This window comes from Sus scrofa, chromosome 10, assembly GCF_054392235.1.
Source record: "Sus scrofa isolate SSC_HxYL_T2T_F1_AM1 chromosome 10, Sscrofa_HxYL_maternal_Yorkshire_Landrace_v2.0, whole genome shotgun sequence".
Taxonomy (NCBI): Eukaryota; Metazoa; Chordata; class Mammalia; order Artiodactyla; family Suidae; genus Sus; species Sus scrofa.
In genome coordinates, this window is record NC_139392.1 from 71,103,670 (window position 1) to 71,118,669 (window position 15,000).

General features: G+C 43.8%; 1 protein-coding gene across 4 annotated transcripts in view; it reads left to right on the plus strand.

Moving 5' to 3' along the window:
- Positions 1-11,679: 11,679 nt before the first annotated feature.
- The window catches only part of CACNB2 (calcium voltage-gated channel auxiliary subunit beta 2), a 455,426-nt gene continuing 452,105 nt past the window's right edge, over positions 11,680-15,000 (plus strand). For 3 of the 4 annotated variants that reach the window (XM_084980209.1, XM_084980211.1, XM_084980210.1), the window contains exon 1: positions 11,680-11,874. In XM_084980209.1, coding sequence (XP_084836335.1) covers positions 11,755-11,874 — 120 coding nt within the window. In that variant the 5' untranslated portion in view covers positions 11,680-11,754. Of the gene's footprint in view, positions 12,260-15,000 lie in introns of all 4 variants that reach the window. The other variant, XM_021064817.2, reaches the window with a different exon arrangement.

Genomic DNA, 15,000 nt, shown 5'->3' on the forward strand with positions numbered 1-15,000 from the left:
GAAATGTGGGAACAGTTAAAAATAGACACGATGAAGGAATCATAACAAGTGGTCGGGACACGTCTGTCACAAGATTGAGGTTGAATGCTAATGATACGTTCTTTTCGTTGTTTACACTAGTATTTCTTCCAGTCCTATTGAGATGGGGATTCATATTTTGGTTAATTTTACAAGACTTTTACAGGTCATTAACTAAAGATTTGGAGAGAGATATTAACTGAATATCTGTGCACAGATTCAGAAGCTTGTATGGAGCTGGGGTCTGTCTCACTTTACTTTTCTGAGCCTCAGGTGTCTCAGCTGTAAGATGGAGAGGCCAGTGTCCGCTTCCATCTGTAGGGGAAGCATCATGAGATAATTTATGTAAAGCAGACTCCCTGGCACAGAGTCAACCATTTAAGGAGTTCCCAATGTGGCTCAGCAGGTGAAGAATCTGACATAGTGTCCATGAGGATGCAGGTTCCATCTCTGGCCCCTCTCAGTGTGTTAAGGATCTGGCAGTGCCACAAGCTGCAACATAGGCTGCAGATGCAGCTCAGATCTGGCATTGCTATGACTGTGGTGTAGGCCTGCAGCTGTGGCTCTGATTCAGCCCTTAGCCTGGGAGCTTCTGTATGCCACAGATGCGGCCACTGGGGGGAAAAAAAAGTTAAAATGATAAATAGTATGCTCTATATATTTTATCACAGTAAAAAAAAAAAACCCCACTAAATGTATTTACTCATAGGGTCATCCTAATGGAAAAAAAATACGGCAGTAATAGACCGTAACTTAGACTTCAAAGCTATTTGCTTTTCTTAGGGAATCCAAGCAGGCAATCTTCACTCCTCTCAAACAGTGCTGTCCAGCAGAAATAGAATGCAAGCCATATATGGAATTATATAAGCAATTAAATTTGGGAGGGGTAATTATATTTAAAGAATATAATGAAACAAGTGTAATCTATTTTAATAATTTGATTTATTTTAAGATGATGACTTTTGTGAGACACAATGTACTCAAAATATAAAATTTTGATATAGAGTCAATATTCAATTATGGATGAGCTACTTTAGTCTGCTTTTTTTTTTTAATGGCCATACTGGCAGCATGTGGAAGTTCCCAGGCCAGGATCGAATCCGAGCCACCCTGCAACCTACACCAGATCCTGAACCCATCACCCTGGGCTGAGGATCAAACCCATGCTTCCTCAGTGACCCAAGCTGCTGCAGTCAGATCCTTAACCCCCTCTGCTACAGTGGGAACTCCAAAGACCTGTTAGTCTTCTGGGGGTACATCACTTTGGTTTGAAAAGGTTTGCAGGTGGCCCTAGTTACATTTCCAGGACTCGCTAGGCTATAGAATCGGCTAGCACAGCTCTGTAGCATCTTATCTTGCAAGAAGTCATCTGCTTAGCTAGGTCATGCCCCACACTAGGTATAGGTACAACTTAAACTGTCCTCACGAGCCATCTTCCATGGTGGAGGGATTGTACTCAAAAGACCTTCTTCAGTTGATAATATGAGAAGCTGGGAGTGTGACAAGAAGGAGAAACTAAGGGCAGAGGTCCGGAGAGTACCTCTTTGTGGACCTCAAAGAGAACAAGGACGGGAAGCTCACTTGGCTCTCTGAGATGTGTTATTTGTTTCTGGCTGGGGAGGCAAAGAGTGAGCCTGGAAGCAGTGAAGGGAGGAGGGGAATATTGGAGCCGCGATGGTGGGTGGGGGCGGGAGCAGGTGGGGGTGGTGAAAGAGCGGTTAACAAAGAAGCATCTGTGTTGGGGAGAAAAATATGATTTTTATTTCAGAACTTTTTTTTTTTAAACTTTACATCACCGTGTCCTCAGCCAAATTAATTTTGTTCCTCAGCAGGGATGTTAGAGGTTGAAGATTATATTTACTAAGGACAAAAGGGCTACCAAGGTCCTGCTTCCCATTCCCTGTTTATAGCACAATACCCCCAAGTTTAAATCATATTTTGTGTGCGGAAAAGCAGGAAAAAAAATAAACATCAAATATTGACTTCATTTCCAGTATGGTAGCATATTAATAAGAGGGTCGATCAGTCTGAAATAATCTCTTGAGCTGCTTTGGTACAGTTATGTTCATATAAGTTTGCTTTAATGAAACTTGAGTGCGCGTGGCACTAGGAATCTAGGAGTATAAAGGTGAGAGAGTTCCCAGCGTGGGTCAGCAGGTTAAGACCCTGACACAGTGTCGGTGAGGATGTGGGTTCAATTGCTGACCTCATTCAGTGAGTTAGAGATCCAGGGCTGCCACAAGCTGTGGCGTAGATTTTATATGCCACTCAGCTCCAGCATTGCTATGGCCGTGGTGTAGACTGGCAGCTGCAGCTTTGATGTGACCCCTAGCCTGGGAACGTCCCTAGGCAGAGGATGAGGTCCTAAAAAGAAAAAAAGAACTTATTTATAAAACAGAAATAAATTCACCTATTTCAAAATCAAACTTATGGTGACCAAAGGGGGAACTGTGGGGAAGAGGGATAATCTGGGACGAGGGGATTAACTCATACACACTAGTAATACACAACAGATAACTAACAATCATCATATAAATAGACAACTAACAGCACAGAGAGGTCTACTCAATGCTCTTTCTTGCTTTATTTTGCTTTTTAGGGCCTCATCTGCAGCCTAGGGGTCGAGTCGGAGCTGTAGCTGCCTGCCTACACCACAGCTCAGGGCAACACCAGATCCTTAACCCACTGAGCGGGGCCAGGGATCAAACCCGCATTCTCGTGGATACTAGTTGAGTTCGTTACCCCTGAGCCACAGTGGGAACTCCCTCAATGTTCTTTAATAACCTATATGGGAGAAAAAGGTGGAGATCATACAAGAGAATGGGGGAAGTCTTATCTTAGGTAGGGACCTAGGAGAGTCAAATTCATAGAGACAGAAAGTAGGATGCTGGTTGCCAAGGAGTAGGGATGGGGGGAATGAGAGCTGTTGTCTCGTGGGGGTAGGATTTCAGTTGGGGAAGATGGAAAAAGATCTGAAGATGGAGAGTGCTGATGGTTGCAGAACTTTATGAATATATACATGATGCCATGGAGCTGAACACTTGAAAATGGTTAAGATGGTAAGTTTTGTGTAAATAGGTGTTTTACCACAGGTTAAAACAAAATTGAGAAAAGGAAAAACACATAGCTAATTTTAAAAATCCAAAATTATACTTGTAGACTACAACACCCCTTTTCATTAATAGAACAGGTAGACAAAAAACCAGTACAAATATGGAAGCAGTGAAAACATTACAAGCAGCTTGATCTAATTTACATGTATCTAATATTCCACCTGAAAACAGAAGGATACAAATTCTTTTCAAACATACCCAAAAAATTCACTGAGGTAGATAATTTCTTAAACCATGAACCTAAAGCAAATTTCATCAAATTTAAAATTATTGAGAGTGTACAAGTATATTCTCTGAGTGAAATAGAATTAAGCTGAAAATTAAAAGCAGAAAAATATCTGGAAAGTCACTCATGTCTTTAAGAAATTTTAAAACTCACTACTACATAAATCATGGGTTAAATAGGAAATCTCCAAAAAAGTTAGAAAATATCTTTATTTACATGAAAAGAAAAATACAAGTCAGAATTTGTGGATGCAACTAATAAACTGGCACTTAAAGAGAAATTTATACTATCAAATGTATCCATTAGAACAGATATAAAAATAGTTTCATCATCTATTACAAAAATAATCTAATCTTCCACCTTAGGAAACTAGGAAAAGAGAAGAGAAAAAAATAAGCCCCAAACAAGCAGAATGGAGGAAGTAATAAGTATAAGGGCAGAAATGTGAAAAAAAAAAACGGAGAACGGGAAAAGCGGAAAATCAAGAAAACGTAAAGCCTGGCTTGTTGAAAAGATCAATAAGTCGATAACCCCCCAGCCAAACTAATCAAGAGAAAAAGAGAAGTAGAAATTGTTAATATCCGAAACAAAAAAAAGTGTCATTAAAGAACCTACAAACATTCAAAGGATAGTAAGAGTATGTGCATAACATCTTCATGCACCTAAAACTGATGACTAAGATGAAATGGACAAATTCTTTAAAAAACACAAACTGTCTTCTTGAGAAGACATAGATAACCTGAATAGTCCCATATCAGTTACAGAAACTGAATTCATGATTAAAAACTTTCCCAGAAAGATCATTCCTGACCTATTAGTGAATTCTTACAAGTATTTATGAAAAAAAGTATTACTGATACAACAGAAACTCTTCCTGAAAATGGAAGAGGAAGAAACACTTTCTCAACCCCTGCCTTCACTCTGTGAGACCAGCATCCTTTGACCTAATAACCAAGCTAAAATAAAATTTTAAAAGAAAAAAAAAATGCTTTGAGTAATGAAATGGTCACAAGGTCTGGTTAGGTTTGGTATGATTTATCCAAAAAACCTAAAGTATAAGAAGCTTAAGCGATAAAAATGCTTATTTCTGTCTCACTTAAAAGAAGTCTGAAACTAGGCAGTGCTGAGCAGGTATGGTGGTTTTATGGTACCAGCAATGACCCTGGTGCTTTTTTTTTTTTTTTTTTTTTTGAATGCCTATTCAACTTCGTGAAGTGGCTCTCACGTGGCTTCACTATTTAAAGTGACCGCTCATGGTTGAGCCAATACCTCCACAAATCTGGTCAGCAGGAAAAGGGGGAATCAAAGCACTGCTCTTCCTATCATGGGTCCTTCCCACAAGCGCTTGACCTGCTATGCTAAAGGGCTACAAGAGTGGAGCCCTGCGGCTGCATCTAGCTGCAAGAGAGTCCGGGAAAGACAGCTATAATGGCTTGAAAAGAAAAGCAGGTGAGGACAAAGGCTTTGTTTATAAATGTTGTATTTTTTATCCAAAGAACGGGCTAATAGTAGAGCAAAAGAGAGAGTTAGTTGAATATTTTCCATTATCACTTGTCTGCCTGCCCATCACCTTTTAACTCTATTTTTAAGCCCTCCTGAATTTCTCCGCCTTCCTCCATCCTTGTATTTTCTATGCTTTATGCCAGGAATATTTTCCCCTGATCTTTTCAATTTCTTCCCACAGTATTTTTTGCTCATACTCATCATACTTTATCCAGGTTTTGCCTCATCTACTGTGTGTTCTTTAAGTGTAAGATCCATATCTGTTCAATGCTGTTATCCCCTTTGGCCTGGATTATAGTGCACATGTGTTCATGTACACACACACACACACATACACACACACCACAGAGACACACAATGATATGGGTTAATACCATTTCTGCATTTCATAGCTCTTTGTGAGAGCAGGCCTACTTCTGGTTAGTACATGACAGTAGTCATCACAGCTTGCAAGCCATAGACATGTGCGAATCTGTTTATCCAACCAGAAATGCAGTCTTAACCTGGGCAGCAGAGCTCTCTGAAGTCCACCAGACCGGCATCTGTGTTGAGCTGAAAACAGATCTGAGAGCTGAAGTTTAAAAAACACATGCTTAATTCCTGCCACTTGTCAGCTCTTCAGCATTGGTTAAGTCAGTCTTTGCTAGCTCTCCATCAAAATTCACTCTTCTCTTCTTCCTAAGGCACAAGACTAGACTCTGGTTCTCAGATTGGCTTATAGGTTTTCCTTTTGTAAAGATTTTTTGAAGTATAGTTGATTTTACAATGTTGTGATAATGTCTGCTCTACAACAGAGTGCTTCGATTCTTATACATGTACACATATCCATCTCCTTCAGGTTCTTTTTCCGCATTGATTATCACAGAATATTTGGTAGAGTTCTCTGTGCTCTACAGAAGGTCCCCATTGGCCAATCATTTCATATACTTCAATGTGCATGTGCCAATCCCAAACCCCCAGTCCACCCCCACAACCTGTCCCCTTTGGTAACCGCAAGTTTGTTTTCAAAGTTGGTAAGTCTGTTTCTGTTCTGCAAATAAGTTCATTTGTATCCATTTTTTTAGATCCCACATATAGGTGATATCATATAATGTTTGTCTTTCATTGTATGGTACCTTCACTGAGTATGATCATTTCTAGGTCCATCCATGTTGCTTTATTTTATTCTTTTTTGCATTATTTTATTCTTTTTTATGACTAATATTCCATTGTATGTATAAACCCCATCTCTCTTTTTTTTTTCTTTTTTTTGCAAGCAAGCAAAGTCTTTATTAAAGGAAAGCAAATAGCTCCCAGGGCTGCTGAGAGAGGAGAGAAGAGCTCCCCATTTCTTTATCCATTCATCTGTTGATGGACATTTAGGTTGCTTCCATGTCTTGGATATTGTAAATAATGTTGCAGAGACTGTTAGGGTGCATGTATCTTTTTGAATTATGGTTTTCTTCAGATGCCTAGGAGTGGGATTGCTGGATTTTCATGGGATAGAATTTTAGCCAATAAAACATGCGTAGAAAAGATCTATGCCACTTTTTTCTTTTTTTCTTTTTTTTTTTTTTTGTCTTTTTGCCTTTTCTAGGGCCACTTTCGCGGCATATAGAGGTTCCCAGGCTAGGGGTCTAATTGGAGCTGTAGCCACCGGCCTACACCAGAGCCACAGCAATGTGGGATCCAAGCCGTGTCCGCGACCTACACCACAGCTCACGGCAACACCGGATCCTTAACCCACTGAGCAAGGCCAGGGATGGAACCTGCAACCTCATGGTTCCTAGTTGGATTCGTTAACCACTGAGCCACGACGGGAACTCCTATGCCACTTTCAAGCTTGGCCAATAACAATGTGCAAGGCCCACCATCTACCGCTATGCATGTTCCAACATCCTCTTCCTTCCTTCTGATTCATTAGGAATAACGACGGCCACATTTTCAAAAATGGTAGCCAGTCCCTCGAGACTTGGTCCCTACATATCAGCATGAAGCAGAGCTCCTTCTTATGGTGGACCACTAGCCCAACATCAAAGGCAAGCATTTCTCATTTTACAATCTACCAAATATTTACGGTTTATTTGTTACAGTACTTGGACCTATCCTAACTTAGGGTATAAATCCTTAGCACATAAGCCTGGCATCTTGTATATACACCAAAGTACCCGTTGTTATAACATGATTTGGATGAGAAATAAGTCAAATAACAAATGAATATGCTTTATAAACTTAAAAAGTGCTGTATGATATTAATTGTTCCAGACCTCGCTCTCCTGGGTAGTTATAAGAACTCATGAAATCTTATTACTTCTATGAAGCCTTTGCTTTATGAAATCTTATTACTTCTGGGAAGCTTAAAGTTACACTTTCCCTGACCACTTCCACATCTCACTTGTCATCTTTAGCTACACACACACACACACACACACACACACACACACACAAAACCTTCTTATAAAGGGGGTGCTCACATTTTTATATGCTTTTAAATAACAATCGGTAATTCAGGGCATTTCCTTTGTTATTATTAATTTTTCTTTTTAGAGCCTCACCTGTGGCAAGGAAGTTCCTGGCCTAGGGGTCGAATCAGAGCTACAGCTGCTGGCCACAGCCACAGCAACACCAGATCAGAGCCATATCTCCAACCTACAACACAGCTCATGGCAGTGCTGGATCCTTAACCCACTGAGCAAGGCCAGGGATCGAACCTGCATCCTCATGGATAGTAGTCAGGTTTTTAACCCACTGAGCCACAACAGAATCTCCTGGGGGCATTTACTTTATAGCATATGTTTACAAACAGCAAATGTGTAACTTGGACTGCATCAGACCAGGTTAGGCTAGTGGCTGATAGGTGTACATCCTGATGAAAATGACAGTATTTATGGCAGAGATCCAGAACCAGAAATGAAGCAAAAAATAATTTACAAAGTAAAATGAGAAATCACACTGATACATATCTTTCCTAAGGAAATCTTACTCCAAGCTCTTAAACATAGTCACAAATCTGCAGGCAAGATAGGAATAAAGAAATTATAATCACTGTTTCTTCCACTTATGGGGAGAGAATCCCCAACTTTTTGAAACTCTGGCTTCCTTAGACAGTGTTTCTTACCCACTTCTGTCCTCATTTCAGAGCAGTAATAATGCCCAGAATATGCTGTCCATTACAACGACTAATGAGCTCACTGGAGTTCACTTCCAGCTTGAACAAATTAGTCATCTGCATTTAAATGCCATGGCTGTGGAGTGTACATTTATTATTATGGGGGTGCATCAGCATAACTTTGAACATGGAAAAGGATTAGGCTTTACATATCAAATTTTAGCTTTCATCTGTGGCTTTGAAGTCCTGCACAAGCCAAGGTGTGTTCAAAACAAAACTGACCGACCATAACAGAAAACATCCACCATCAGTTTCCCAAGCATGTATCCCTCTGTTAGTTATTCTGACATTATTCCTTTTTCCAAAGTAGGGTTCCCTTTTTATTTGAAACCCTTTACAAGCCTGACTAGAGTCTGAATGGGCCCATTGTATTGTATTACTGTTCAATACAGGCTAATGAAATTAGCACAGGTTATACAGAAAGAACTAATATACTCCTGTCATGGGAGTCATGATTAGGTACATGTCTTTGTAGGTTAAAACCTGCACAGTTATAGGCTATGTTTTAAGGCCGTGAAGGCGTCATTCATTCATTCATTCATTTATGCAATGGGAGTTTTCAGGCTCTGAGTGCCAGACACCACGCTGGACGTGGGGATTCTAAAACTGAATAAGACTCAATCAGCTGCCCCCAAGGAACTCTGTCCAGCAGCAGAGAGAAACAAAAACAAGGAATTCTGTATCATACGTTAAAGAAATTAATGAAATATACTGTATCATATTTGAACATTTAATTCAAACTTTTCCTGCCCTTTGGCCATAAATATAAGCCTTTCTTAAAATGATTTTTCGAGGTTGTTTTGCTCTTTTGGGGTCTCTTTAAAAATCTGATGAAAGACAACATTCTATTTCCCAAATGGGCATAGTTGAAAGCGAATGCACAGATAATTAAGTATAGTATAAAAAAGCAGACAAATGTCCTGGGAAAACACCAAGTTTTGTCAAACATGACATTTTTTAAAACCATGTTAGGGAGTTCCCGCCATGGTGCAGTGGTTAACGAATCCGACTAGGAACCATGAGGTTTCGGGTTCGATCCCTGGCTTTGCTCAGTGGGTTAAGGATCCGGCGTTGCCATGAGCTGTGGTGTAGGTTGCAGATGCGGCTCAGATCCCGTGTTGCTGTGGCTCTGGAGTAGGCTGGTGGCTACAGCTCCAATTCTACCCCTAGCCTGGGAACCTCCATATGCCGCGGGAGCAGCCCAAGAAATAGCAAAAGGACAAAAAACAAACAAACAAACAAACAAAAAAACCGTGTTAGGATTCATCCATCATTCATTCATGCAAGTATGTCTTGATTGGCTTCTAAGTACTTACTAACTAGACTGTAAACGCCAAGATGCCTGGTCTTGGTTGTTTGTGCTCATACACTGGCACACAAGGAAGCGTAATGTATGTTTTATCGAACGGATATTGCAAGAACTCACGGGGCTGGGGGGTGCCAGCCAGGTCCTGAGTGTGTCCTGGTGAACAGCCGTGTCTGCTACCCACACAGAGCTTCCAGTCTAACCTAGAACTAGATTTAATGTTGTCCCTGAGATTCAAATACTCTTAAGAAAACGGAACAGTTTCATTACAGGAATGGACCTAGAAGGGTGATGTCATCACAGATCATGGAGCTAAAATAGGCTGGAATTCCAGAACTTTAAAAACAATGTCTTTTTCACCTTAATATGTACATACATGCAAACATATATACATGTGCACATGAAAAAGCACTGCTGATTGTTATAAATTCAAAAAAAAAAAAAAAGAGCAACTCTGAGGGTTTGGGGAAGACTACTAGTCATGGCTACAAAGCAGAGGGCAGCCCCCTCACCTCTTGCTGGCCATCCACCCACTCATAGCCTAACCAATAGCCTCCCAGCTCCTCTGTCTGTTGCTTTTCAAAATGTGACTTTATTGCTATTGTTTTTGTAGTTAAGCAGTGTTTCACTGCTTCTGCTTAACATGTCCCCCCCCCATGCTGAGACTATTTATTTATTTATTTATTTATTTATTTATTTATTTATCTTCCTGTATGGGGTTGAATTGAAATACAACACTGTATATGTTTAAGGTGTACAGCATAATGGTTTGACTTACATACATCATGACATGATTCTCACAAGGTTAGTGTACACCCATCATCTCATATAGATACAAAATTAAAGAGAAGGAAAAAATAATGTTTTTTTCCCGTGCGATAAGAACTCTTAGGATTTACTCTCAACAATTTTCGCATGTAACATACAGCGGTGTTAATTACATTTGTGTTGATCATGTTGTGCATGACATCCCTATAAACTTATGCATCTTAAAACTGGGAGTTTGCACTTCCGACTGCCTTCAGCCAGTCCCCCCTTCCCTCTCATAACCACAAATTTAATCTCTTGTTTTTGAACCTTCACTAAAATTTACATAAAAAGGACAACTTGAACACCAAAAATTAGGAAAAATCCGTGACATTTGGGATATGCCTAAATCTTGAACCACACCAAGATCTGTTCTCTAAGTCTGATTCAAACCAGTGGTATGGATGGGGAAGGGGCATTTAAACTAAGTACAACTATCTTTGAGAAGAACAAGGGCTGTATCCCATAATAATTTAATACACCGTGACAAAATAGAAAAGGCAGCTGAAGCCTATTGCAGTACATTTCCGTGTATATGTTTCAGTATCCAAAACTGTGTACACTCTGTTTTTACAAAACAACACTGATGCTGGGCAACCTAGTTGTACAGAGTTCCACGGTGTAAAAGTTGTTGAAATCAGAGCTACCCTATAATACTGAAAAAAAAGATAGCCTTATTAGCAAGAGCCGCACATGATGCTGTCAACGAAACATTATTGCTACGGCCCCTACCTACTGTCTTTCTTATCAAGAGCTCAGAGTCCTAAGGAAGTGCTGGTTTTGTCCAAAATGTGGTACTAAGACGTCTCAACTCTATAGAAAACTGAATAAGCAGTTTGCAAGGTGAAGACAAACAGGAGTTCTAGAGGCAAAAGTTCGGACTTGCAAGGGGTTGATTTGGACCCAGGAGCCCAGGCCAGCTGCGGATTCGGGTGGGACTGCCATCCGCAGGTCATCGGCCCTCGTTCTTTTCTGGCTCCTCATTACAGCCGTCGTCCAGTGCCCTCGACGGCCGAAGGAGCTGGGAAGTCCTGGGTAGACACTTGCTCCCCCAGGCCGCCGGAGGCCTTGGTCGATTTCAGGAGGGCGTTGTTGGAACCTAGCCTCCCACATCTCCGAAGCGAGCGACCTGTTCCCGCCCCGGGCTGGTAGGGAGCGGAGCGAGTGGAGCTCAGCAGCAGGAGTAAGGAAGCCCCCGGACGCGAGGCCTCGTTCTTGAGGCTTTGAAAACTTTCCAGCGCGCGTGCCACGGCGACGCGCGGCTGCTGCGCGGGGACCCGGCGGCCCGCGCCTCCCGCGGGGAACTTTTCAGTTTTCCGGGGGCCTGTCGCTCTCGCCCGCGGACGCGCCTCCCAACCCCAACCCCAACCCCCGCCCCACACGCGGGCCGAAGCGCCCTCCCTCCCGGCGAGGACCTGCCCCGGCGCCGGCGACTCGCGTGCCCGCCCCGCGCTCGCCCAGCCCGCGCCCCCGCCGCCCGGCTCCCCTGCGTCTCGCTTTTCAACCTGGCCCGGCCGCGCCCCGCGCGCTAAGCGCCGCGAGCCCCGGGCGGCCCCCGGAGCGGGGGGCGGGGAGCGGAGGAGGGGACCCGCCGTCAGGGGCTGGCTGCTGGCTGCCGGCCGACTTTTCGCCAATGGTCCAAAGCGACATGTCCAAGTCGCCTCCCACAGCGGCGGCGGCGGTGGCGCAGGAGATCCAGATGGAGCTGCTGGAGAACGCGGCTCCCGCGGGGGCGCTCGGAGCGGCCGCACAGGTAGCAAGAGCGCCGCGCCTTCCCCTTTCTTTGTGCGCCGCCTGGGCGCCGACCTCCATCTCGCCTGGCGCCTCCTCTCCCCGGATCGCTCGCCCGGCCGCTTGCTCCGGCCTGGGTCTCCGCCGCTGCCTCCTCCTTCCCTCGCGCTTCGCCACCCACTTCTCCCCTCCCGGCGCCGGCGCCCTTGCCCCCTCCGCCTTTCCCCGGCTCTTCTCCGGCTTCCATTTTTCTCTGCTTTCCCAAAGCCAGTGGGAAGGGGCGGGGGAGACCTCCGGGGCTTCGGAAGCTGTCCCCGGGCTGCCGCGGCCGGCCCTCCTCACCCCTTCCCGGCACAGGCACATGGAGAGACATGAACCAGGCGGGCGGACTGGACCTGCTCAAGATCGTGAGTCCGGGGGGCGGAAGGGGCTCCGCTTCCGCAGCTCTGCCCCGACGCCGACCCTTCTGGACGAACTCTTAAGCCCGGGTGGAAGTGAGGGGGTGGGGGAGAGCGCGGTTTAGGGTTGGTGGGGGCAAGGGGCATTGGGAGGGGGCACTGTGCCCGCCGTGCCTCCCCCGGAGCGGCAGCGACCATGCTCCGCACCTGGGCGTTCCACCGCCCAGACGGCTCAGCTCCCCTCCTGGCCCTGGTTGGCCTGGACCCCTCGCTCGCTGAAGGAGAGAGCGAGTTGGGGACGGGAAAGTTTTTTTTTTTTTTTTCCCTTGCCCCTGAAATGTTAGCCCTTTCAGGGAGCTCCCAGACCACCTTCCTCTCCGATGAGTATTAGCGGTTTCTGGGGAAAATTCCGGCTGGCAGCTCGTGGTGAAATAGGAGATGGCAGTTGTAGGCGTTGGACAATGATAAGGTGGCTTTTACGTAAGGCTTTGGCAGGTACAGTTTGGATTACAGACACCTCCGGTTCTCAGCGGTAAGGAGTCTCTCAACTTTTATCCTGGCAGGGAAATGACTTAGGACTCCCGTCTCTGAGCGGCTTGGCGAGCGTTGGTGAAGAGGTTAGAGTTACATCGCTTTGGAGAAATGTCTCGTTTTTGTTTAGCGATATTGGCTTGTTGATTTCAAACGTTTGCTAGATTGTAAATCCTGGGAGGATTATAGAGTTTTGTATTTATGTAACGTGTATCAATATGCCATTTACATATTTGATCTCTGTATATGGTCGAGAGTGTTAGTCATATTTACTGTAGTAATAGGGGCAGGAATGGGGCAGAATAATAAAATGTTTGGCTGCTTTGTTGTTTTGATGGGCGATGGAAATTGACTGCCTGCGATATTCTGAAACTGTAATGGTGGTTCCATCGTGAGAAGCTGTATTGAACTTTCTTTTACCCCTGGGAATTAAACGTGCAGACCTGAAACACATCATTCATCTTGATTTGAGGTGGAGGAAGAATGCAGAAAGCAGCCACTTGTATAATCAGATATTCATTTCTTTTGTAGAGAAATTCATTTCTTTCCTAGAGGTAAGACAGCTAGATTTCAGGCAGCCTTGGGCTGCTTGGCTGCAGGAACCGAGTGGGGACCTGTAACTAAAGCCTGCATTTCCATCTAGCCTCTGCCAGAGGACCTGGATTCTTACCAACACCTGTCTTGTTTGTTCTAGCCTCCTGATTCTCTCTAGATACTCACCAGGTTAGATGCGATTGGAGAAATGTACTCAGGGACCTCGGTTATTCTAGGATGAAGGTCTTGAATATGGATGGAAGAAAGGACGTCTAGATCCTTTTCTTTCTCTTTGATCTTCCTTGTTTTTTTTTTTGAGTTTTTATTCTTATGATAAAAATAGAGTTCCTGAATTCCTAGAGATCAAAGTTAGGGTGAACAGAAAGCATGACTGCACTCAGATATGAGATACTAATTTACTTAGTGATTTATGTAGTTAAACGTAAGTCAACAAGTATTTATGATGCAGCTGCGAGGTGGAAATGATTCAGATCCGAGAAGCTACAATTTGTGCCTTCAAAGAACTGATGTCCCAGGCACTGCAAGGGTGATAAAGTGATGACGATTATATGGCTGGAGGCTCTAAGAGAAATACTGAATATTACATGGTTGCAAGGGACTTGAGATGGTAAATATTCTATTTGGAGTAATCTGTAAGGACTTCCTGGAAGAGGTGGCATTTGAGAAGGGATTGGAAGGATGGATCGGATTTCAGCAGCTTTTCGGAGAGATAGTGGGGTGCTCTCCAGGAAGCCAAGTCACAGCAGTTACAAGTCTGATATTACACATTTATAATCCCTAGCGTGATAAGCTTGTGGAGGGGTACAGATTGGGCATAATCAAGCATTAGATCTGACGAGGCACTTCGAGGCCACATTTTTGGAACCTGCAATGTTTCGAACAACAGAGAACCTTGGAAGGGGTTCCAGGAAGGAGCTGAGTTACAGCTGATTAAGAAGATTCACCTGGGAGTGTTCTGGAAGGTAGTTGAGAGTCACGGGGAGTCCAGAGGTGGAGCTGCCAAAAGGCAGATGGGTTTAACTGTTATGGACAAGAGGTGATAAGGTCGCAACTGAAAAGAGAAAAGCTGAGAGAGAGGGCAGGACTGTGGATGGACACATTCCAGAGCCCCAGTTCATGGTAACCACAAGTGATGGGACAGATCGATGAGAGGGAGGGGGAGGAATGGGTATTATAAGCAGATAAGAGGTATAAATATTCAGCCGCCTCAGCATCCATCTCCTTGTTTTCCTTCCCTTCCAAAAATGAATGCTCTTTGCCTGGACTTGTGTTCATTTCACATCCATTACTGGAGGGAAGCGTTGCCTTGTTTAGTTTATATCTAATAAATCATGGCATCACAGGACTGTGCAAATTTAGAGCATCTCTTCCATCTCTGGGCAGGCCGGGCCAGCAATAAAACTGCCTGAGAGGCAAGGCTGTCTCAGGACCATCCTTCTGTTCTGTGACACTGAGTCATAGTAGTTCTCCTGAGAAGTGGAATTGTCATCAGCAAATGGTATCTCTCAACAAACATTGTTTTTTAAGAATCCTTTCTATTTCACCTCTGGATTATATTGCAAGTTCTGTATGAGCAGTGTGAAAGATAACAGATTTGCAGACTGCCCATTTTGCCTTTTTTATGTCAAAAATGCTGCCTCAGGGAGTTCCCTGGTGGCCTAGTG